This window comes from Felis catus, chromosome D4, assembly GCF_018350175.1.
Source record: "Felis catus isolate Fca126 chromosome D4, F.catus_Fca126_mat1.0, whole genome shotgun sequence".
NCBI classification, from domain to species: domain Eukaryota; kingdom Metazoa; phylum Chordata; class Mammalia; order Carnivora; family Felidae; genus Felis; species Felis catus.
In genome coordinates this window covers 25,973,049-25,998,872 of record NC_058380.1, presented here as the reverse complement: position 1 = coordinate 25,998,872, position 25,824 = coordinate 25,973,049, and the positions used below count along the sequence as shown (strand labels likewise).

The window sequence follows — 25,824 nt, the reverse complement described above, 5'->3', positions numbered from 1 at the left end:
GATCAAGAAGAACCTCAAGTCCTGAACTCTTGTTAGATGATCAGAGATAAGCATTTTTAAGCCAAGTGGGTTTTTTTTTAATGTTTACTTATTTCTTTATTTGAGAGAGAGAGAGAGCATGAGCAGGGGAGGGGCAGAGAGAGAGAGGGAGAGACAGAATCCGAAGCAGGTTCCAGGCTCTGAGCTGTCAGCACAGAGCCTGATGCAGGGCTCGAACCCACAAACTGCGAGATCATGACCTGAGCTGAAGTTGGATGCTTAACGGACTGAGCCACCCAGGTGCTCCAAGATAAGTATTCTTTAAATCATGCCTCTTCACATTGAGGTGATTTCTTATGGGATCGTTTCAAGACATTATGGAAGTAGGAAGCTGATTTATATTTGGCACTCTCTTCTAGACCTCTGAAGTATTTTTCTCCTAAATTCCTGCTCTGGTAACTATGAGCCTCCCTCCATGAGGCTCATATGAGCTGTTACTGGTCCCAGAGGGTGAGGAAAGATCAGTGAAGTTTGAGCTACATCTGTTCTACTCAGGACAAACCACCCAAAGTGAAGACAAAGACACAGACCCTCACTTCAGCAGTTCATCAAACGGCCCCCTCATATAAGACCCTCAGAACCTCCCTGCCAGGTTAAATGTCTGAATCAACATAATGAATAAGCCCTGGCCTGGCTCAGGACCTGTCACATGAGGACGATGAAGGTCCTAGTCATTAGCAATGACCAGTCACATCCATGGACCTGCTAGTTTCCAGCACCAGAGCCCGAGCGACTGGGAACTCGTTAGAGCTGAGTCGAGGAGAAAAAGGAAAGGGAGACACAGGAGAACGGTAATGACCCTTATTGACTGCAAGGAGCCGGGCATTATGCTAGATGCGTTATATGCATTCAAAATCACTGAAGATGCAGAAAAACCAGAGCAGGTGGGCATTATTACCCTCATTTTATGCATACCGTAATGACGTCAGCAAAGTGTTTAGCACAGCAGCTGGGTCTTAATATGTGCCCCCAAATAGCAGCCATTAGTATTTTTACAGAGGTTGATTGAGGATATGTGATGTGCCAAGGTCACACCAGAGCAACAATGTGGCACCAGGATTAAAGGCCAGGTTTAATGTCTGATGCCACTGTCTCCATGCAGGTAATAATGATGGTGTCAAAGGACAACTGTTTCCCCCAGGTGACGGCTGAAAATGTTATACCCTTAGAATATGCCACCAATGATATGCTAAAGTTGTATCCAATCTAAAATACGAAAGTATTTTTGGGTCCTGCTTAATGCATCAAGGGTATTTTAGAATTACAGGAAGGGAAAAAATGTTTTCAAAGAGCCATTTAAAAAAGGCACTGCTGTCAGTAATAACAAATGGAGATAGTCCATCCATGGGGCAATTAGCCAATAGACAAAGGCTGAGTTTTTCAGGGATTGAAACCAAAGTAGAATTTGTAACCTGTGATTTGTCGCGATTATGGACCCACCCATCCATTGTTATGGGTTGAAGGGTCAAGGTCAACCTCATTGTGTATGGAACATTGCAAAGACCAGGTCTAATCCCTTAAGGATCTCCATGGGGTTGGTGGCCAGGTACTTGGTGACAAGTGGTGGGGCAGAACCCAAGTTTGCATCTTGTCTCTGCCACTTTCTGCTGAAACTGTGAGTGTTACCTAAATTCTCCCCTGCTCATTTTCCTCATCCACAAGTAATTGCCTGAATGTAAACTTTAGCTGAGATCCTGTACTAGAAACACTCCAGACGTGGTACATCTCAAAACAAGTTCCCTTTCCTTTCACTTTCCAGACTGGTTAAGTTCTGTCAATGTCCATCTCTAGCATCTGACCCCAAGAATAACATTTTCTTCTGCTTTCTTTGTCCTGGCTGACTTCCGTTTGCATTATTAACTACTTGGAAAATAGTAAGGCTGGACTTGTTTTGTTTTCTACTCCACTCTGCGGTTTGTCAGCAAGCCATGTACCTTAAAAAAATGGATTTTGTCACTTCTTATAAAATGTATTTGACTCTTAAGCAAATAGAGCACAAAACAAAACTCAGTGTCCCGTTTGTCCCCCATTAACATCAAGAAAATAATGTGTGACCTCAAATAACACTAACAAATAATCTTTCCCTTAAGGAAAACAATGTGGACCCAGCCCTTCTGTAGTTTCCCAACTTAGGTTTTTCGACTGGCATCCAAGCCAGAAAGCTGGAATCTATATAACAAAGCAAATCTGAGAATGGATGCTGCCATCTTATTGTAGATGGTCACCCAGGATCCCTAGAGGCAGTGATTGGCGACAGCCCTGAAGAGAAACATCATGTCGGACCACACTTGGGATGGGAGATTGTATGTTATTGATATATTTGGTCTTCTGTGTGAAGAACACTTAGTACAGTTTATGGTCAAGTTCCAGAGAGGCTGCCATTTTTGTTTTTGGATATCAAATTGCTTGAGCCTCACATCATTTGACTCCAAGGCCTTTACTAGCTGTCATAAATGATGCCAGAGTATTATTTTTTAATCCCTTTGACAGCAGAAAAACATCCCCTTGAAGGGATGCTTAATTTCTTGCTAGTCACTTGGAGATGAATGTCTCCAGGCCCTCAGCAGCTCTTGGCCAGATTCACACAACCAAGAGAAGATGCAGGCTAATGGGAAATAATCTTAAGTCAGTCCTTAAAAATTCATTGGGTGTTGAGCCACCTGGTGGCTCAGTTGGTTGAGCATCTCTTGATTTCAGCTCGGGTCATGATCCCAGGCTTGTGGGATCTAGCCCCGTGTCAGGCTCCATGCTAAGCGTGGAGCCTACTTGAGACACTCTTTCTCTCTCCCTCTGCCCCTCTACTCTGCTCATGCGTGCTTTTTCTCTTTCTAAAATAAAAAAAAAATTCATTGGGTTTTGAAAGCTGACCTAGGGAAAGTGCCTGACTTAATGAAGAAAATGAGCAATACACTCACACTTGGTTTCAGAATACCTGTTTGGACCTTTGTAAGAACCTATTCCATTTCTTGAAATAAAATCAATTCTCCTAAAATAAAATGCATGAAGAAGTGCCACAAGTCATTTCTTCCTTCCTTCCTCCCTCCCTTCCTTCCCTCCTTCTTTCCTTTCCTTTCCTTTTCTTTTTTCTTTTCTTTTCTTTTCTCTTTTCTTTTCTTTCTTCTTTCTTTCTTTTTCTTTCTTTCTTTCTTTCTTTCTTTCTTTCTTTCTTTCTTTCTTTCTTTCTTTCTTTTCCTTCTTTCTTTTCCTTCCTTCCTTCCTTCCTTCCTTCCTTCCTTCCTTCCTCCCTTCCTTCCTTTCTTTCTCTCCCTCTCTCTCTCTCTCTTTTTTTGGATGAGCCACATACCTTCCGCCCAAGCAAAATTTATTCTCAGGAACAGAGCCCAAGCCCACGCAGAATCTTTATCTTTTGTTCCAACCCCACACTTGTTTTACCCTCAGCTAGTTTAGGCAGAAACTGATAGCTAATGCTTTTCATTAAGCCAGTCAAGAAAAATTGCTTACCAGGTTTTACTCCTTCATCAGCCTGACTAATTACACCCATTCACTGTTCCTTTCATACGGAGACTTCAAATTCCAACTCTCAAAGACACACACCACCCAAGAGACATCTGCTTCCTGGCTCACTCTGTCTCCGTTTTATATTACCCAGTGAAAACGATTCAGTGGCCCAGAAAACACCAACTAAGCAAAATCTGGAAGTAAGAACTGGTTTCAAGTTGATGAAGGGTCAGGTCAAGGAGAAGGTGTTGAGATAAAGGTAACGGGAGATAGTGGGTAAAAAGACAGGAAAGAATCTTGTCATTCACCACATTCAGTGAAAAGCATTTGGCGTATAGACTCCAGTGACCAGTCTCAGATACCTCTGCACAGTGAAAGAAATGGAACGTGCACATGTTACTAAGGCAAAGCTTCTCTGAAACAGTTTGAGGCACCAAGCAGGAGTGGAAGCTCTAGGTTTGAGTGATAAGAACCAAGGCTGGACTTGACCACCGAGGCTAGGCAATGCTTGGGTTGCAATCACATTCCTCCAAATCATCAAATGTCAGGCTTTAAGCAGGTTAGGGACCAACAGCTCCGTAAGTTTGGGAAGCAACTTCTCATGAACCCACGGTTCAAACTGAAATTTCTCCTTCGAAAGAAAATACGGGAACACATGCCAACCTCACAAAGTCTTAAAATTTTAGCCTTCCCACTGTGGGAATTTCTTTGCATGGACATACATTAGCCGAGTCCCATTTCCCATCTTCAATGTGTTCTGAGTTCTTTGAAGATCTCATCTTTCTGGCTAATGAAACCGTTGGTAGAAATTTGCTGATTAAAAAAAAAAAAAGCGTCTTCAAGATTGCTGTTGGAAAGGGGCGCCTGGGTGGCTCAGTCGGTTAAGTGTCCAACTTCAGCTCAGGTCATGATCTCACGGTTCGTGAGTTCGAGTCCCACATCGGACTCTGTGCTGACCGCTCAGAGCTTGGAACGTGCTTCAGATTCTGCCTCTCCCTCTCTCTGTCCCTCCCTCACTTGCACTCTGCCTCTATCTCTCAAAAATAAATAAACATTAAAAAAATATGATTGTTGTTGGAAAACCATTCTGAATGCTTGATTTAAATCTCATAAGAAATAGGTCCAACACCTTTTTCTTCTGAAGTTGCCCAACTTCAGAAGGATAAACTCATTTAGGGCTTTCACATGTGCTTGACATAATGCTTCTCAGGATTATTAAAAGCAAAAAAAAAAAAAAGATAAAAAAGAGGGTAACACATTTCTACTGTAAGTTCATTTCACAAACTCAATTTACTACAGCACAAAGAACACCATATGGGGCTCACATCTAAATTGTGTCTTTAACATAAAGATCTAGGGCCTCTGAATTGTAAATGTGCAATCTCTGTTCTTCAAAAAACTGTTTAATAACTGGAGGTCATGTTTCGGGGTCTTGACCCCACTATTTAGAGCTCGATTCCCTTTCAGTGATTTGTCACTTGAACCTCATTTTCAAGGGATCATCAGGAAATAGGCTTCTGGTCTCTTAGGTTTCCAGTTAGTAAAGCCATATATAAAATGCTAAATATTTTTTTGATAAATGAGGCTATATTAGGTCACAGATTTCAAAGTTGAGTAGCCGGCAGGGACTTCAGTAATCATCTCTACCCCAGAGAGTTACAAAGTACTAGTTCATCCAGGAGATTCATCTCAGGCCACTCAAGACATTGCTCCTTTCTCCGGCCCTAGGCTAAGTAAGTAGAAAGCAAGAAGACAGGTTTCTCTCATCCATTTCTTGGACCACATATAGTCCATAATTTATACATTGTATGTTTAGCTCAGCGGCCTGATTTTTTATGTGTAATATTTTGAGGAAACACCTCAGATCTGCAAAATACAAATAATTCTGTTAGTCACAGAAGATCCTATTTGCCCTGAAATACATCAAATAAAGGAAATACTTTAAATCGCCCTTACTGGCACTATACACGGTATAATCAGGGTTAAGCGTCTGTGATAAATTGTGCCTCACAAATTGCTCAAGCATCATAAGCATTTACGAGAAGGCCACGGTTTCATTAAACACTGAAAATTGTATTTTTCCTGGTGGTTGTTCTGCAAGATAATGAACTCCCCACTAGTGGTGGTAGAGAGACTCACAAATACCACACTACGTTATGCCAATGGAGATACAGCCTCTGTGTAGACAAAATGAAAAACTTTCCTCATGCTCAGTAAATGTGTTTAATTAAGAAAATATAAAGAACGGCTAATCATCAATATTGTACCCACGTCTGTATCTGCAGTCTTATGGTTTAAAAAAAAAAGTCTAGTTGAAGGTGGAACCTTGTTCTTTCCGGTTTCAAATTTCAGTTTCCAAAGGGACTATTGATATTGGAGTAATTAGAAAGCACCCTAATCTGGCCCCAGAATTTATTAACTCTTCCTTAAATTTTTGCTTTCAAGTGAGTGGCATGCCAGGGTTTTAATTTGTAAGAGCAGCTTTTATTATACAAATAAGCAGACACTGTCTGGGGGACAAAATTGAAGCAGCTTCAATAGTTTTATTAATTTATTTGATTTACTTCGGGTTTCTCTTACCCAATCTTATTTATGTCAAAGTAAGTTGGAGCGGAATTCATTATGTAGTGAAATGCAATTTGACCACTTTTTATTGGGACACAGTGATTCAATCATTTCTCTCCTTAAATCCCATTATCTCTTCTTACATTACTGTGCACAGATCAAATCACGTAAGATGAAATTCCAAAAGAAAACTAAGAATTTGTGGGAGGGATGAAATCATCTCCCAATCATTCCTTATACTACGAATGCTGAGTTATGTAGCAATTACCATTCTTACCATTTTGCATTATGATAGTATATTTTCGCTGAAGAAAATTAACTGAGTTCGTGAACTTGACTCCCTAAAGTAAACCTTAAGTTTCTCACCATTTAGAAACAAATTATCAGAAGTGCTGAGCCTAATCCGACCCAGTTTGGGCATTTCTGCATTTTGTTGATTATGCAGATTACAAAATTTGCCAAGTTACTCCTAGATCCTTTCTTCTTCAACTAGTAGAGCCTGGGAGTTTTTGCATGTTAGTAATTTTATGCTGTGTTTGTGAAATAATAAAGAAGTAGAAATTCCTCTCTTCTGCTATTCATTTACCTGTTTCATTGGGTCCAGTACATTGTTAATACATCAGGAACCCTCCCCCCCCCCGCCCCCGCCAACTCATAAATGGATCTAGTTACCGAAGTCCATTTCTATGTCGATTGTTTAGAAATAGGAGTCATTTTTTCATGGAGACATTGCACTTGTACTTAGAATAACGAGGACTATTCCTTAAATGCCTTGTGAGCCCCTGTGTTACTGTGCCCTCCAAATCTCATCTCCTCTGTCCTAGCCAGTCATGAGTGAAATATCTGCATGTTCAGAGAGACCTATAAGAGCTTCATGCAGACCAGAGAGGGTAGACAAATGTCATCAAAGGAGGGAGGGCCAAGCAAAACCGATCAGCAACAAAAGTACAAACATGTCCCCAGAGTGGTTGCCTCTACATCTCACCAAGTTTCACGGTCCTTTTGGAAGAGAACTTTCTACAGTGAGTCTGGCCTGAAGCAACTGTCCTAAACTCCAACACGCATCAGAATCATCTGGGGGCTTCTGAACAATACAGATTCTCTGGCCTCACTTCTAGTGGCTCCATTTTGATAGATATTGGTTGTAAGGATTTGATTCTTAAAATTTCTAGGTACCATGTCTCTCTCTCTCTCTCTCTCTCTCTCTCTCTCTCTCTTTCTCTCTCTTTCAACACACACACACCACAGTGAGGATCACAGGTCCAAAAGTTTCTGCTTGCTGATGGCTGCCAATAGCTGACTGACTAGCTGGATGGTGTAGGGTCAAGGGTAAATAGGTACAGATCTCTTCCAACAGTGGTGTGCCCCAGCTTTGCTGGGTATTTGAGAAGAAAGAGGCTGGGCAAAGCTCCAACAGAAGGTTACCAGGTGGCTCTACCATCACCACCCAAAACCATGTCACTATCATTGAGTAGCTCTCCATCAGAGACGAAGCCTTGAGACCCTGGTCTTCACCATTTGAGATCATTCCCTACTGTGTTGTCACAGGCTGTTGAGAATGCAAAAAGTACTTTTTATAGAGTAGGCGGGAACTTCAGGATTTAAACTATGGGCAAAAGGAGAAAGTTGTAAAGACATCTCATTAGTTAAATTAGCTAAATTCCCAACGCAAACTGCCTCAAATCCTTTGTGGGCCAATGTGTGTGTGTTGGGGGAACATGAGAAAGGACTAGCTTGGCTGGCGAGATAGAGGCAGAGAGATGGACATTAGGTCATGTGTGCTTAAGAAAACAGACGCTGGACTCAGACCGCCTCGGTTCAAAACCTAGCCCTTCTTCCTGGTAACTACATGTCCTTGGGCAAGTTGCTTAATTTTTCTGGGCCTTATTCTTTTTCACTATGTTATGAAAGTAATAATAATACCTATTGCATAGGTAGCTGTATAGATCAAATGAGATAAATGTTTGTAAAGCACATTGTACAGTGGCTGGCATCTATTAACTGTGTGATAAATATTCACTCGAAACTTACAGATTAGTCCCAGGAAGGAGTCATCTGACACGCCTAAAGCATTGACCCTGAAAACTCCCTCCTCCTTCCCTAGAAACTTCTGAGTTTCTTTTTGACAACAGGCACCCCAATCGTCTTTCTAAGCAGCCCCTTCTTGGTCCATGAACTTCAAATCTTCCCAGTGGCCACTGCTTTTAGTCCCTGAGGGTACAGTTTATTCTTGTTTCTCCAGAATTTCTCTTCTTTCAGTCTTTATATTACCTCTAGTTTTGGCCTCCTTCTGGAAGCCTCTACATATCTCTCTTGTGGCCGGTTCTCTTCCATAAAGTCACCCTTGGAACTTGAGGAGAAATTCCTGAGAAATTATTGTCTCGGAATACAAATTATAAAGCATCACCATGCCTGCAACCCATTTTACAAAACCATACAGGAGAAGTCTCAAAATGTGAGCCACTTGGGAGGAGGAAGGGAAAAACAGGAAAAAAGCTTTATACCCAAAAGTGAACTGACATAGCCACAGGGGTGGATAACATGTGATTCAAATGGGAAGACTGCCTAACTTCTGCTCCTACCGAAATGAGAGGAACCTTTCGCGTATTAGCCATGCCTGACACTCGGTGAGGTAGAGATGTATTTTTTTCCTCACAGCTACAGTCAGATTACAAATACAGTAGATACCATTATCCTTTTATTTGTTCACTCTGTTATTCGCCACATTTATCATGCACCTACAATGTCCTGGGCAAGGTTCTAGAAGCCAGAGATGCCAACGCACTTGTTTATCCATTGAACAGCCCATGATTAGAAACTTAGAAAATTGTTGATAAGTATTTCCATCTGCAATTTTCAATATCATTCAATGACTTACTACTGCCACTGGAAAGACGTGACTTCCTGATGACACACATTCAGCATCCGCCAGAGACATGTGATTATACATACTGAGCCTGATCTGAACTTTTATCCCCATCTCCTCTACCCCGCCCCATCCTGGAGTTTCATTGTTAAATGTTCCAGATAGGCTTATTCGTCAGAGATTTGTTTTCTTTCATTTCATTTGGGCAAGACTTTCCATATTGGCAAATGTGCCTAGGTACCTGCAGAAACGGACACAACCCCCATTCTAGGGGAAGCAAAAGACCCTTCGCACTCTCTCTTTGGTAATATTTCAAAGTTGAGTTTGAGTTTGAGAGAGAGAGTGCAAGCAGGGGAGGGGCAGAGAGAGTGGGGGGTGGGGGCAGAGGATCCCAAGTGGGCTCCATGCTACAGCAGAGAGCCTGATGTGGGGCTTGAGCTCATTAACCATGAGATCATGACCTGAGTCAAAGTCAGACACTCAACAAACTGAGCCACCCAGGCACCCCTGAATTTTGACCCTTTTTAATGCAAAGTTTGGAAACAGGAAACTTTGCATGGAAAATGAAAGAGTGAGTTATAGAGTATGAGCAAGAAAAGTGATCCGTCTGTCCTACGAGATGCTCACACGTGGCTGGCATCGAAACTGGTTGCCTGTAGAATGTTTGGGGAGAGGTGTTATTAGCCTCTGTGTCCCCTTGGGCTCCCTAGAACAGGGTGACCAGGCGGGTACTGGGGGTGCCCCAACCCTCACAGCACTGCCTACAGACACTCAGTAAATGTGTGCACCTCCATTTGCTCCTAAACCAGTTGGCACTCTTTGAACTCTGCCCTTTGAAAGATGGACATCAAGTTCACGTAGGAAACGTATGTGCTAATCTCAGAAGAGTGAAGGCATTCGAGTTAGGGGTCTGTAGTATCAAAAGCTTTTCCTAGGAATTTCGGAAATAAAACAAAAAAGCAAACTTTTTAGAATGGGCTTGGGGAGGGGAGAAAGTGGGATGTTTACATGATTTTAATTAAAGAATAAGGGCTGATTACTCATGATTATTCAGTATTTCTGGTAAATACTCTACGGAGAAAAACTCACTACTGCCCCAGCAGGCCATGAGTCAACCCTTACATTACGGACTGGGCCTGGGGTCAGTGACTACTGGCTCCTTTTTCCACCAACGGTAAGTTCACAACCCGCCATATGGCATTTCCTCAGCCTTTATGTCTGAAGGTTAATACACTCCGCACAACTTGATAAACCCACATGAAAGGTGCAATGCCAACACTACAATTCCTCTTGCAGAATTAGAAAACTGCCAGACTTTGTTTTTGGAAAAGGTCAGCAGCAGCACTAGACTAGACGAAAGAGCCCCAGTCTTCAGGGAGGCCGACTGAGGCCTGAATATAAACTCTTCCATGTGTTGGGGGTGTAATTCGGGTCCGTTAACTCTCCTCCTAACCTCTCTGGGCCTTGCTTTGGTCACCTGTAAGACAGAGTAATAATGTCTGTCCTGCAGCACTGACAAGGATTCATAGTCCTTTTGTTTTGTTTTGTTTTTTAATGTGCCAAAGCCAACTCATAGGACCTGGGACGTTAAAGGCATTAGATATTGCTTGTTTAATAATAATAACAATGCAGACTTTACAAAGGAAACTCATGACATTAAAGAACAAGCTAGGTGAAAATGAAGTGTTTTAAACCTCAAATATTATACCCTTAATACAGCAAATGTAATACTCAAACTCCAAATATGAGAAAATAAAAGCAATATCTAATATATTTTTAAAAGGAATTTCACTTACTTATTAGACCTTTATCTAATTTTTTCCCCTAGATTATTTCTCAAATGTACCAAGAAATTCCCCTGACCTTCTTGATCTTTTTTTTTTTTTTTTTTTTTTTTTTACCTTTTTAAAGGAATCTCTTTCTCTCTCTTTTTTTTTTTTTTTTTTTTTTTAATTTCCAACTTTTTGGGCAGCCTTGTTCAATTTCCTCACTCTGGAGAGTCACATACAAGACAAAAAAATGCAGTGAGAAGATGAGAGGGTATGTCTCTGCAGTAGCACAGGATGGTTAATGCTGGCAGTGCTGAGTGTCAGAGAAATGTTTCTCCAGGGTCAGACGAGGCGGGGGTGAGGAAGGACAATCGGGCCAGGAATACAGGAAGGGAGAGAAGACTGAACGCTAATCAGCCCAGCCGTTCATATATACAAAACTGACCTTTGCAACAGTGAGGTTTACGCCAGATCCAGGCCAGAAAGGAGCCTGTGGCCGGGGACAGGCCTAGCACCGACAGAAGAGAGATTCTCTGTGCGTAAAATTTGTGGGAACACCCGAAATTCAGTGCTTGAGGTGCATTACATTTTAATGCAATCGTTTTAAAAATAAAAATTAATACAAACGTCTATAATGAAAAAAATATCAAAATTTTAAAGAAAGACGGGATGTGACCCTAAACGTCCAGGACTGACCTCACTTAATCCCGGCCCTCTTAGATCCATCCTTCTTTAAAGTTGTGATACTTTCTTGCAGATTTTTTAGGCATTACTTTTTGTCCTTTAAAAGAGTTCATTAAAATATTATATATCTTGATTTCTGAGACTTTTGGTGCCCCTTTGAATTTGGCGCCCTAAATGAGGCCCTCACCTGCCTTATCCTGGGGCGCCTGGGTGGCTCAGTTGGTTGAGGGTCTGACTTCAGCTCAGGTCGTGATCTCACGGCTCGTGAGTTCAAGCCCCAGTTCGTGGGTTTGAGCCTCACATGGGGCTCTCTGCTGTCAGCTCAGAGCCCACTTTGGATCCTCCGTCCCCTTCTCTGCACCGTCCCTGCTTGTGTTCTCTCTCTCTCAAAAAGAAATAAACATTTAAAAATCAAAAAAAAAAAAAAAATTAGGCCCTCACCCACCTTACCCTCATCCTGGCCCTGCCTGGGTGCAGAGGGAGCTTCATGAAAGCCTAGACAGTCTGCTTGGGAGCTAAATGGGGACAAATGGGGACAACTTCTAGGACGTTGTTTGAATCCCAACACTCAGCTATATTCTCAAGTCCATGTAAGAATAATTTTCAGTAGGTAACAAAAGCAGGCAACAGACCCATGGATCTCACACTTGTCTTTATTGGTATACGTGTTTGGCTCTGAATTATCAACTACATCACAAATTCCAAAATAACAGATCTCATTTCCGTGTGTACATGTCTATATAATAACGAGTTCCCAGCTCCACTGCTCACTCATACATAGGTGTAGACAAGCCATGGAGTCTCTGAACATAGTAAAAGAACACAAGTCATGTTTCAGGTCTGCTCTCTTGCATCAAAGGAGAGAGGGAAAGAAAGTGAAGCAACATGTAGCAGTCAACAAAGACCCCTCCCAAGCCCACCCCCGCAGACCATGGTGCAGCATCAGAGGGCCGAAGTGCTGTGAACCAGCACTATAAGTCAGCAGGCAGGTGCCCCACCACCAGAGGCTCACTGCCCCGTGGTGGGGAAGCAGGAAGACCTCACAGAGGGGATGGCTGCAACACCCAGACTTCGTTTGGTATGGAACCGGCATCCATATCCACCCGCACAAGTCCTTTCCTTCAGAAGTGTGCAGAGGGTGGAGGGCCCACATGAATTCACTGCCCCCCACACCCAATAATCCCTCCCAGAGCCCGGCCCACACACAGCAGCTCAGCCCTCAATGACACAGATCTCTTCAGGAGAACAAAAGATGGCACTGAGTTGTCAACACCAAGGACAGTACCCTTAGATCAGCTGTCAGACCCAAAGCTGACTAGGATCTACTTCTGTTGAGACTTGGGGTGAAATTTGTAGGAAACAAAAGATAGTATACGAAGCCCAGAGAAGAAGAATGATTCAGGAAGTGAGTGACAATCTTACTCCCTTTGCTACTTTACCATCATCTCCCTCCCCAAAGCTCGGGTGTTCAGGAATCCAAGGCAGAGAAACCCATCCCCCGTATCTTACTAATGAAATGAGTGTTTTCCTCTTCCCAAACCAATGTTGATAAAAGTCTGGGTACGGCTCAAGGAAAACTAAGATGTTATATGTAAATAGAGGAATTTTACTGTCAAGTCAAAACAAAATCTCTCAGGAGGGAGAGAAACATCCTAAAAGTCACAGCCCTTGGAAAGAAACAAACAGCCTCATCTAAATAAGGCTCAAGCAGTGATTATGGACGCAAATCTCCTTCTGTGGGTATCAGCAAATGGCAATACGGAAGTAGGAGCTGGGAAGAAATGTCATCATTAGCATCATGGTTCCTGAACCCCAATACACAGGGAAAAGGAGGGAGAGGAGTGGCATGAGAAGGGCAGAGGAATTGACATTTATGGTTCAAAAGGAGTAGACCAGGATGAAGACAGGGTGAGACTAGTTAGTGCTCAACTGATAGAAGGTAAGAGTATGAGTCCTGTCTCTGGATAACAAGTTAAGTTTCTCTCTGTTCTTTAGCAATGGACTGAAAGCCAACTTTTGTTACTCCAGTAGAGAACTGTGTTCAAGAGCAGGGGTGGGGATGAGTACTGGGCATGAAACAGACCAGGACACCCACCATTCTTGCCAGAAAACAAGTCAGGTGGTTGCTCAGTGGTAACACCTCTGCTGTTTTACAAGCAGATATATCATGTAATCTCCTCTAATAAAGACATTCTCTAATGTGAAGACTAACTCTTTCAATATAATTAGCATAGGATTGTATCCTGTCCCCTCTACATCAACCACCTTGTTGTTGGAACATTAGGAATATGGCACTCAGTCTACATTTCATCATTACCTAATAATGAGTTTGGTTTCTACTTTATTGCACCCAGAAGGTCAATGGCACAGTTAAATAGCTGCTAAATAATAGCAACAGGATAAAGAGAATGTTGACGTCTACCCATATTCATAGCATGTGTGGTAAGTGATAAGAATTATTTAGACACTGGGTGTTAGATCGTTGTTTTCTTTCTAGAATTCTCCCCTCCCTCCCACCCCTGCTTGGGTTCAAACTCACACAAGTCTTGTCTCTTACTGATCATAGGAATCTATCTATTCTGAACTCATTTTTAGAATCTGTCGACCTTAATACCAACACTGACATACTACATATGTTGTACAATCGATAAAGTTCCCCTTGCCAGAATCCCGGTCTCGGCCTAGATGCCTAAGTCATCAGAAGTAGAAAGAAGCCTTTCAGTATAAAAAATCTGGAGATCAGTGAGCAGCTAACTCGATCAAGTTTAGGGATGGCTGAATGACTAAAGAGACATTCCAACTCATCAAAGATTCATGCACAACCCGGGGGGGATCCTGGGTGGAAGAAAGGCAGTCCCTAAATAGTGAGAAACATACTAGATGTATCCAGCCAGGCCCTTAAGATTCAGCACACTCAGGTCCCCAAGAGGAGCTACCTGGCTAGGGCGAACAAGTAGGGGACAAAAGGTGATCACCTGCTTCAGTTGAGCAGTAAACTACATCTGGAGTCATCAAAAGTGTTGACCTTAAACCAATCCTGTCAGCCTGCCTTGGCAGAACGAGGGGCCTCTTCTTTCCTGAATCTTTCCAGCACACGACACAGTCTTCATTTCCTCTGTGACACTCCCCATGTGAGCTGAACACCTCTGGATTTAGGGTCCCACTAGGCCAGACCTGAAGTGGCCAGCCACGTTCAGCCTGTCAACCTATCTTAACTCCTGAGTACCACCGAGCAGATAAGAAATCTGAAACTGGCAGTAACATACCCAACATGCTTTCTACAGACTTTCCAGCACAATCCACCCAAGGTGAGCTATTACTACAGAAATGTGAACAGGGGCACCTGGGTGGCTCAGTCAGTTAAGCGTCCAATTTCGGCTCAGGTCATGATCTCATGGTTCATGGGTTTGAGCCCCACATCGGGCTCTGTGCTGATAGCTCGGAGCCTGGAGCCTGCTTCAGATTCTGTGTCTCTCTCCCTGCCCCTCCCCTGCTTGCACTCTGTCTCTCTCTCTCTCTCTCTCAAAAAAAAAAAAAAAAAATAGATAAACACTTAAAAAAAGAAAGAAATATGAACAAAGCCCAGTACAAATAAAGGCAAAGGCAAAAACAGACTTTATATCACAGGCACTAAAAGGATATTCTTAAGTCTGGAAAGCCATATACATATTTAACTGATATCAGTTGGTATCTCTAATGGTTGGAATTACAGGTGATTTTTTATTTTATCTTTGTTTCTTACGTTTTCCAAATTTCCTAGTATAACTTGTATTATTTATTTCTATTTTAAAATATCTCATTCTAGGGTACCTGAAGGCTTTTGGGGGCATTAAGACTTAATTCCGTCTTACCAGCAGAAATCACCAAGCCTGTGCCACCTAGGGCGACCAATCCATTGTGCTTTGTCTGGGACTGTCCTCATTTTAAAATGGAATGTTTGGCATCCTAGGAACCTCCTCAGTCCTGGTAGTCACTATAGTACCGACATTTTCTTTTCCTTTGGGCACAAATACTGCCTTCTAATTTTCTCTTGTTTGAGGAGGCCAAGCATTCAGAAAGACACGGACTTCTCTCAGCAAAAGGGAGGAGGCTCAGACAGAGGGCAGCATGGATCCAGGAACCCTTCGGGGCTCCCACTTAGGGGCTGAGTCTTAGCAGCAAGACTGCCTTTGTGCTCGGCTATCAGGTTGAATGAAGAAGTAGCCTGAGCCTGCGTGGCTCAGTCGGATAAGCATCTGACTCTTGGTGTCAGCTCAGGTCATGATCTCGTGGGTTGTGAGTTCAAACCCCACCTCGGGCTCCATGCTGACAGCGTGGAGCATGCCTGGGATCCTCTCTCTCCCTCTCTCTCTGCCCTTCCTCTGCTCTTTCTTTCTCAAAATAAATAAGCAAACTTAAAATAAACGTAGTTCTTTCTTCAGTTCTGTCCATGGTATAGAGCAAATTCATCTTACCTGCTTTTCAAGGGAAATGAGGACTCCCAAGGAAAAGGATATTCAGTCAAACAACTACAACGTGAGTGAACATAAAGAGAACATGGAGAGCTGGCATGATGGGTAATCTGAGAAGAAGCTCTGCCACAGTGAGTTACCCTCCCGGGCTGGCAGAATTAACAAAAACGGAGGAAATGTGCACTTCACAAGGAGAAGAACCTGAACTCTGCTATAATGGCGGCCATACAGGACTGAGTGCCACGTCCCAGAAAAAGTCCCATGGTACCATCTCATGGTACCATCTCATGTGCTTGGCCACAGGGAGCACTCAACTGTTCCCAGCATCTGGGTAGCAGGAGATTCTTAGCAGCATAACAGACTCCTCTGCATTTGTGTTTGCTGAGCTGGCCCTGGTCCACAATCTGCCGGCACGTGCAAGCGTGACCAACCAGAAACGAAAATGGAGGTGCCACCGGACTAGATTCATCCTGCTGGCACCCATGCTCCAGTCAGGCTGGGCCTTGGGAAGTGCTCAGAAGAAATGCATTAGGATTCCGCGTCCACCGGCGTGCTTCCAGGACATCACTGATGATTAGGTGACATCAGACTGAAATGTCTGACGTGGGGGCATGCATAGTTCCATCTTGGCTGGCCAAAGGCGTGGAAGTAAAAACAAGTCTGAGAACATCACTAAGAGTGTCTCTCCCCCTAAATCCATAGTCATTTTCCCCTTTCGGCCATTAAATGTGGGATTGGCGTGGTTTCTCTAGGAGGTCCCGGTGTCCTCTGGGTAGCATTTCTTTTTTGAGAACAAATGGTATCACCCAGTGGTCAAATGCTAATAAAATGGCATCTCTTATCTGACTTAGATGTAAACGTGCTTGAAACTGGTTTGCTAACCGAGCTTCATCTCTGTGGAATTTGTAACATGGCTTACATTTTAAATGTAATTATGCAGCATGTATTCATTTCCTTTCTTCTAGGGAACTCAAGTTGCTTTTTAAAGCATTATTTGATAGCTTCTTGCCATCTCCTCTGGAGTTGAAAAGAGAATATGATATCAAGCTGTTATAGCTAGCGATGGGGAGCTACGGCACCAAGAGGGAGACAGAATTAGTCTGGGACCTCAGATTCGAGCCACGAAGACCCCCAAGGGATGAGTTGTCAAGCCAGTGTGCTGTAAACGAAGCAGTTTCTAAGGATCCTAAAATAACTGCATTCTCCCCTCCGTCCGAACACTCACGCTGGGCGGAATGGGCTTAGCTTATTTTTAAAGTGCAGGTCACAGCCTTCGAAAGGGATATAAACAGTTCCCAATACAGCTATTACTTGGCCGATTAAATGCTTAGAAGAAAATACACTTTTGAAAGACAAAAATGAATAGGCAAAAGATACAGAAAAGTGCTAAAGCAATTGTTTCCACCTGGTTGTAAATCCTGTCCCCGACCATCAAAATGGGCCACACCCACCGGGCGTTCTGAGGTTTGATAACCCCGGGTCACCCTTAGGACTCTCATCCTTTGATCTAAAGCGCTCGTTCAGCCCTGGATTCAAGACAAATTCAGGATTTGGGCTCGTGTGTACTCAAAGTGACGCTGCAAATACGTTCAAAACCCCTGCAGTTCTGTGAAAAATATCACCTCCCTTCCTCCCCTTATTGTTAACACAATGACGGTTTGGGTATGGCAGTTAAGGGGAGCAGGAGGAGTGCCCTGTGTGATCTTTTCAACCGCAGTTAAAAGGCTCCCTCTCCTTATTGTGTCTCATTTCCCTACTCCTAGCTGGTCTATGAATCTGTGCTTATCTACATAATCACCTAATAAGCATGATACCAACGAGAACACACATACACACGTACGCGTGAACTATAATACCTGGGGAAGTATGGCACACTCTGCAGGAAATCAATAAATATCCACTTTTCACTGGAAGCAGAATCAAAGGGAAAGAGTCAGAATTCTGTATATGCATCTGCCCTAGGGAGTTATAGCCCTAGGTACTCACAGGGGGCATGCGCTACATGGACACACACATACAGTTCATATTTAGAGACAATTCTAATTTAATTCTGGCCTCGGGCCTAGGACCCTAGCTAATTTACAAGGCTGCTCTAGGAAAGACACACATTTAGGGATGACAGTAAGTCTACAGCATTCAGTTTTCTTGCAGGGGAAGCTTTAATGCATTCCCACCCTTCGAAAGAACCCAAGATTGATGATTCGGGGCCGGGGGAGGAGGGAGTTGCTGGTTAGTGTTTCTCTCTTTCTTTTATTTTTTTTTTCAGCCCAGAAGGTGTGTTTCCATTGTACCCTGTCAAAACTTTTCTCAGCAGCCAAGGAGAGGATAACGCACCGCTGCCCTTGAGCCGAGTTGGCAAATCCTACTGGGAAACCACCCCGTGCTGTCAGACGACGTGGTTTTCGGACACGTCTACACAGACTAGTTGAATTAAAGACCAACTCCGGACTTGGATGTTGCTGAGCTCCTCAGCTCCATCTTGCCGTCCTGATTGATCGAGGAGATGGGTCTACAGTTAAAGTGGCATAGTACTTTGAGGGCTTAGTCATTAGAGCACACTGCTTTCTCTTTGGAAGGCAACTTCTTGCTTGGCTAGGTAATGGAAGCTAAGGAGTGACGTCAAGATGTTGTCTGGCCAGAATTTGCAGATAACCATAGAACTCTTCTCCTCCATCAGCCATGGATTTAGCCTCCATTAGTTCCTGCAGTGACATAGGAGCCTCCAAATACCAAATTATTATCAGGCGGTCTTGGGGGAACCTCTGGGCCCTGAAATAAAGTAGACAGACTTGCTATTGGAAAGTGCTCAGGAGCAGTTCAGTCCTGTTCAGATTGCTCTAAAATCCTGCAAACCATCTCTGGACTTTTTTTTTTCTTTTTTCTTTTCTTTCTTTTTTTTTTTAATGAGTCCACTCACATAGCTCCTGAGACTGAAAAAGTGCTTTGGGGGAAATAATTTATCATCATCCTTCACTTAAATGATTTTACACATCATTTAAGGAAATCTGGTTTGATCCTGATTTTTTGCTTGTGTTTTCATTGTTTTGTTTTTAAAGCAAAGCTATGCAAGCATGGAGGCTGTGTCATTTTGGACAAGCCACTTCTGAGCATCTTTTGTAAAATAAGGTTTGTATTAATTGACCTTTAAGGTCTAACTCAGGGGCCGCAAACAGATGGTGGACTATGGACCAAATATGACTCATATGGAAATAATTTATTGATCCCACCCAGTGTTTTAAACCTTAGGGAATTCACATAAAAATAATAAATGCTGTTCTTGCTGGAAAAATGAGAGGATCTGGTAATAGAAGGCCCACGTTCTAGTATGGCCTTCACTACGCCACATCATCTTTCTGACCCAGCCTGTTTCTCCTATGACCCGCCTGATCCTATAGGTAATTGGGGGTCAGGACCCTTGCTCTTAGCTATCCTATCAAGGTGTTCTGTGATTATATGACAGTGTCTGTAACCACTCAGTTCCCAATGAGACTCCTTGAGGGCAAAGGACACGCTACCACCCTCACCAAATCTCAGGTTCTTTGGCATTGTCAGAGTGTTGTGGGTAGTCAATAAATATTTAATGAATTGAACTTCACCTTCTGTATTAGATTCTTACAATTCAGTGGAATGAGACCGGAACTACTCCTTGTAAGATCACACATCTATTCTAAAGCCAACATCTTTGAATAGCACTTATACTTAGGAAAAAGAAGTAAATATGCTGGTTTGTGGCCCAAGATCCAAATGAGGTCAAGTTAGTGGTGTCTTATCCATAAGGTAGTTTGTTTTAACTATATGGTGAAATTTCTAAACTTTTTCTGTGATCTTCTTAACTTTGTTTTTCAAATGTAACATATCCAACTCCTTGGAAGACCCCTTCTTTTGAGGTTCTTTGGAGGTTAATTCATTGGGTATATTTAATGGGAATCACTTCACTGAAAGCTAAGCCCCCAAAATTTGATGGGCCTATAGCAACGAATCTCTCTGTATATCTCCGGTCTATGCATTTTTGAATACTTTAATTCCTGGATGACTATGGTTAGAAGGTTCAAAGAAAGGTTTTGTTTTGTTTTGTTTTGTTTTTTGGTCAAAAGCTTATTTCAGCTAAATTGTTATTTAAATTTGACTAAATTGGCTAATATATTGTTAACAATTTGTCTAACAAATAAACTATTATATAGGCAATTTTAGTAGGGGTAGTGCCAATGAAAAAGGCTATGGGCTCATCTTTACTTGTTATAAGTCTGTTGGTAATTACTATTTCAGTAATACATAGCCACATCTGGTCAACATCCGGCCAATATCAAAGGTACATCATGTCCTTTGCTATGAAAGAATAGTTCAATAGACACAGTTCCTGCTCTTTTGGAGCTTACAATCTAACCTAAACAAGACTATATAAACACATACTGAAGAGTGGTCAGACTCAGGACCCAACAAGAAGCAACATACATTGAAGATAAAGGAAAAAACTATGGGGTAAAGAATGACATTTAGGAAAGAATGAAGAGAAGGAAAGAAGTAAACTGCTTCTTCATTCGCATTTCTTTGAAAAAGATTCATGGAAGATGTATGATGGTAAGTATTCTTAAAATCATGAAAGAGTAGGGCGCCTGGGTGGCTCAGTCAGTTGAGCGTCCGACTTCGGGTCAGGTCATGATCTCACAGTTTGTGGGTTCGAGCCCCACGTTGGGCTCTGCTGACAGCTCGGAGCCTGGAGCCTGCTTCGGATTCTGTGTCTCCCTCTCTCTGCCCCTTCCCCACTCATGCTTTGTCTCTCTCTGTCTCTCAAAGATGAATAAATGTTAAATTTTTTTTTTTTTTTAAATCATGAAAGAGCATATAAGTTGATGCCTGGAAGAAAAAAAAATTCTTCTGATGTAAGATATTGTGAGTGACTGAGAACCCTGAGCAGGGTAAGGACCACTGGGTGAAGGGCCCAGCAAGACTTTATAAGGAAGGAACTACTAAATGAAGAATCAATGTTCTGGAGGACAGAAACTGAGGGAAGGATACGAGTCTCCTAAACTTGCTTCCCATGCCTTCTAAGTGGGGGTGACGTAGAGTGGCTGAGCCACAAATCCAAGACTCCTCCAAAATAACCAAAATGTATACTTAAAAAACTTTGAAAACTCTCCATGGACTCTAGATTAAGGAAACCACCTTTAGAAACTTTCTGTGAGACTTCAAAAGGTAGAAAGCACATCCAGATAGAACTATAGACTCAACAGCCACCTAGTCTATACTCTTTTTGGTTCTCATTTGTTTATTTGCTTTCTTGCTCATTGGTTCATTTTCTCTTATTGCATGTATTGCACTGATGCTATCTACTTGATTATTCAGCTTTATATTTCCCCATCGACAAAGAAGAACAAACTTTTGAGGACAGGTTGATTTTTGTCAACCTCAATTATAATACAGCCTCAGGTTAACTGAAGTATATCATATAACCTGGTACTGGTGGTGACAGGGGTGTCAAAAGACTCTGTTTCTGGGGAGCACCATCAAAATGATGACAGAATTCTCCCATCATAGTACCCTGATTTGCCTTATTCAACATTTGACCGTTATGCATGCAGAGTATTTCATGGACCTTTGGAGGACACTTATCTCAACAAAGAATGTACGTTTTAAGCAGTGCCTCCATGCATCTTGTTCACACCATAATGACAATATTAGGATTAATAATACCTTGATTTCAAACAATTTTTATTTCAAGGAACTCAATATTCCTCATATATGCTATTCTATTTATCTTGTCATATTGCATATTCAACTGAAATCTATGGTGGGTCTAGTTTCATACTTTACAAGCTCATAATACTGTTTTTTTCTAATGATTACATTAAAATGCAATATTCACCATACCTTGGGGGTAAATTTGAGTGAATAGGAGGAAATTATAGGTATTTCCTTATATGCAAAAAGATGCTTATTGCTAAGTTCCTTTATCCCATGAGAGTTCTTAGGAAAGTCAGTCTCCAAAATCTAACTTTGCACTTGTTACACCTTACCTCTGAGGCAAGGCAGGAGAACAGTATTTAAGACAGAGTAAGAACATGCCAAATAGACAGAAGGTGTCCATCGGTGTCAGGTGAACCCCTAAGACATAGGCCACCTGATGTTCTGGCTCCTTATTCATGTATGAAGAAAGGCCTGCAGTTCCAATGGCATAAGCCTGTTTGTTCACTGTGGTTTTATTTTTTGTTTTCCATAAAGCCATGCTCTATTTTTTATATTTGAGCAGTGGCTTTGAAGATAGGATAAGAGTCTCTGAGGAAAACCCCAAGCTTCTCAACAGAGGCTAATGGGTTCATTTGGTCCTGTGAAGAACAGGTCAGTGTACTTAATATGCACATGATCTGTTGTGATGTGTCTTTCCTATTGTGGCATGACCACAAATCTCATGCTGGGAACAAGAACTGAACAAATAATACAGAACTACCCAAGTCAATACCACCTGTGTGCAACACAGCACCCTCCTGACTACCAATGGTGTATATTTTAATGACTTTCAATAAATCCAGTTTAAAAGCCACCAATCGCCTGTCTTTTGTAACTGATGTATGTGCAGTCTACTGATACCTCTGGTTTCTGTCTCTATCTTTTTCAAGACAAGCATGCCTTGATTCCAACTTCATGGTGACAAATGGTTTTGGGAAATGGATCCCAAGAGAAGTCGATATCTGCCCACAGTCCCAAGCCCTGCAGGACACATGCCCTGAGAATTCCATAAGCAGCAAACTAAAGGATCTATTCCATCGGCCCAAAGCCCCACCAATCCTCAGCCATTTCACTGCCCCCTCCCTTCAGTCATCCTTGTCAGGCGCTCTGATAAACACGCTGATTGATATAGCTATGCAGCAAACAGGCCAATAAGTATAAAAGTAAGTATAAACAGCTGTACTTACATGTGTCTGGCTTGAGCTGACTGTTGGTGATGCCAAAGTACTGGGGATTTTCAATGACAGGAATCTTGGTCATTCCAATAATGACGGCATCGGGGCCGCCCTCTGAAGATGATGGGGTGTTACTCCCATTGGAGATGTGGTGGAGTGGGCTGGCAGAGTCATCATCATTGCTGATAACTGAAGCTGGGCCTGGAGTTGGAAAAAAAAACAACAACATATTCTTCTGTAATGCTTTGAATGCTCTTGTTGAGCTATAATTCACACATACATGAAGTTCACCCATGGAAAGCATACAATTAAGTGGTTTTCAGTATATTCAGAGAGTTGTGCAGCCATCACTTCAATGTAATTTGAGAACGTTTTCAGTCATTCCCCACGTCCCCCACTCCCAGCCCCAGGCATCCATGAATTTGCATTTATTTTCTGTCTCCGTGGACTTATTCTGGACATTTCATATAAATGCAATCATTTAATATGAGATCTTTTGAAACAGACGGCTTTCATTTAACACGCTTTTAAGCTTCACTCATGTTGTAGCATGTGTCATTACTTTAGTCCTTTCTATTGCCAAATAATATTCCATTGTATGGATATGCTTCATTTTGTTGGTCCGTTCATCCCTTTGATGGACATTTGGGGCATTTCCACAGGTTGACATTCGGGGTATTTCCACATTACAAATAAATAATGCTGCTATGAACATCTGCGTACAAGTTTTTGTGTAGACATACGTTTTCATTTCTCTTGGGTAGAATTGCCGGGGCATATGCTATCTCTATGTTTAACACTTTGAGGAAATGCCCAACTGTTTTCCAAAGTGGCTGCACCATTTTCTATTCCCACCACCGATGGGCAAAGTTTCCACTGTCTTGACTTCCTTCTCCGGTAAGTTAATATGCAGTTTTGCTCTCTGTTCTCTGAACATCTTTAGAACAAACACTCTCTCACTGAAACTCCCAGCATGAATGCAGGATTCCTGTGTCACCATATCCTGAAAGATGCACTAGCAGTTTAAAGATCTGCGTGCCTTCCTCCACTCTTTGGACAAGTCACTTGCCTTTTTTGTACCTCTATATCCACTTACATTTGTAAAATGTGCAAAAGAATATCTGCTTGTTATTTTATGAGACTAGTGATAGCAAAGTGTATTATAAACTTAAATGGGCTTCATGAGTATGAATTACTACTAGGTATTATTAATAAACTTCCAACCGGTGGACTAAAGTTACATTGGATGGTCCTATTACTATGTTTCTCTTTCTGCACACACCTTGTTAGCATTTTGCCTACAAAATACTTTCATAACAATAATGGATCAATCCCACGGCCAAGTTGCCCACTTTGCCTTTAACCCTAATATTATGTGTAGATTACTCTATGGATGTCTTTATACTAAAGCCACAGCCATGACATATTTCACACAAGACTTAAACTTTCTGGTCCCAAGTCTAAGAACGTATATGCCCATAAATATGGTCTACTGTGTCTTCTTTAAACAATTTATCTACTGACCACTAAACCCAAGTGTCTGCAAACAAAACTAGATGCACAGAGTTAAAGGTCTGTATGAAAGCTTCAAGACAATTAAGTTCTCGCTGGTTCAAGATACACATTCTGCACGTGAGAAGTCAACACCCACTCCCAGACATATATTACACGTGTTTCTGCAGGGCACTGCGTGGCTGGAGGGTCCCACTGAAGCGGACCACTGGCCACAGCCACTGGCATAAGCCAAGAGAAACACAGGAAGGAACGGTAAGGAGGAAAGATGAAAGCATCAGTCAAGCAACTGCGTACCAGGGGAAGAAAAGCCTGAATTGCTACTTGCTGAGCGAGCACGGGATTGTGCGGTCATCCAACCACCCAGGACACATGCTTCCACACCTCCACGCTTCTCTGTCTTTTCCCTCTCAATTAATTAACTATTTCAGTGAGAAGCACGGCAATTCTAAAGACGAAAGTAACTGTGTCACACATTTTCGAATCCCCTATGAAAGATAATGGTAATCCGTCCCCCGACCTCCAAGATTCATTTTCCCCCTCAGACGGGGATTATCACAGTTTGTAGTGATAACAATTGGACATTCCGCAGCTAGCTGAATCTTAAACAAACTATGCAGGAGGCAGCCAACTGCTATTATAGGTAATTTTTTAAAGCATCCTCTCAAGGGGATGTGCATTTAAGTTGCCTTTAATGATACACTCTGGCTTAATTCTGCAAACAAGTCCTCACACAGCCAATTTAGAATCTTCAGATTACTCAAAGCAAAAGCAAGCTCACTGGTTGTGCTCATCTTGAGTCTAGCACACCGGTATTAGTAAAGGGCAGAAACTCTGCCAAGAATAGCTATAAAGACAAGTTCTTTCCAATATCCTTAACCATCCCCGTTTTATGATTGGCTTCCTGACAGGCCTAGATCACCCAGAGCTTAAACCCAGAGATGGAAAAACATAAATGTGTTATGCTAAGCGTTCTCTGCATCTTGCCAGTAAAACCTCCCCACCACTGCCCCCCTTGCCGTGTTCCTGTTGCAGGAACCAAAAGCATGCTACTGCCTGAACTCCCCGAGGTGGATGCAGTCAAGGTCGTACATTTCTCAACATTTACCCCCAGAAATGCAGGAGCTGTCATGTTCAGACCTTCCACATGTTGTCAGAAGGCCAGCGATATTTGCTTCTGGAGCCCCTGCAATGATTAAAACACACTGATCCCAGTTGCTTTCTTCTGTGACTCTCCCCTGGGCCGGGCCAGGCCATCAACATTCCTGTAGCATTCAATCATCTTGGAGGAAGCTGATACCTAGAAGACAATGCTGAGACTCCTCCAGGAATTCGGGCTCTGGATCATCTGCCATGTACATAGTGGAACCCTGACTTAAAGAATTACAGCAAGATACTTGCTCTTTGCTTCTCTTCCTCCACCAGAGGAGACCCTTTCTTTGCCCTGGTTTCTCTGAGTAGAACCCCCCACTCTGCAGTAACAGAGCCCCAGGGAATGGGCTCTCTGTTTGGAGGGGGGAATGTTAAGCATAAAAGTGGTATAAAGCATCAGAGGTCATTTTTCAAAAGCCTTTCTGCTT

The 25,824-nt window shown here is 42.4% G+C and overlaps 1 protein-coding gene across 4 annotated transcripts in view; it reads right to left on the bottom strand.

Annotated features, from left to right (window-relative positions):
- NTRK2 (neurotrophic receptor tyrosine kinase 2) overlaps positions 1-25,824 on the bottom strand; it is a 335,632-nt gene that overhangs the window by 126,953 nt on the left and 182,855 nt on the right. For 2 of the 4 annotated variants that reach the window (XM_023242220.2, XM_023242221.2), the window contains 2 exons: positions 22,745-22,933; positions 14,980-18,602 (listed from right to left, as the gene is read on the bottom strand). In XM_023242220.2, the coding sequence (XP_023097988.1) occupies positions 18,574-18,602; positions 22,745-22,933 (218 nt within the window). In that variant the 3' untranslated portion in view covers positions 14,980-18,573. Of the gene's footprint in view, positions 1-14,979; positions 18,603-22,744; positions 22,934-25,824 lie in introns of those variants that run through there. The other 2 variants (XM_023242219.2, XM_023242218.2) reach the window with 1 other exon arrangement.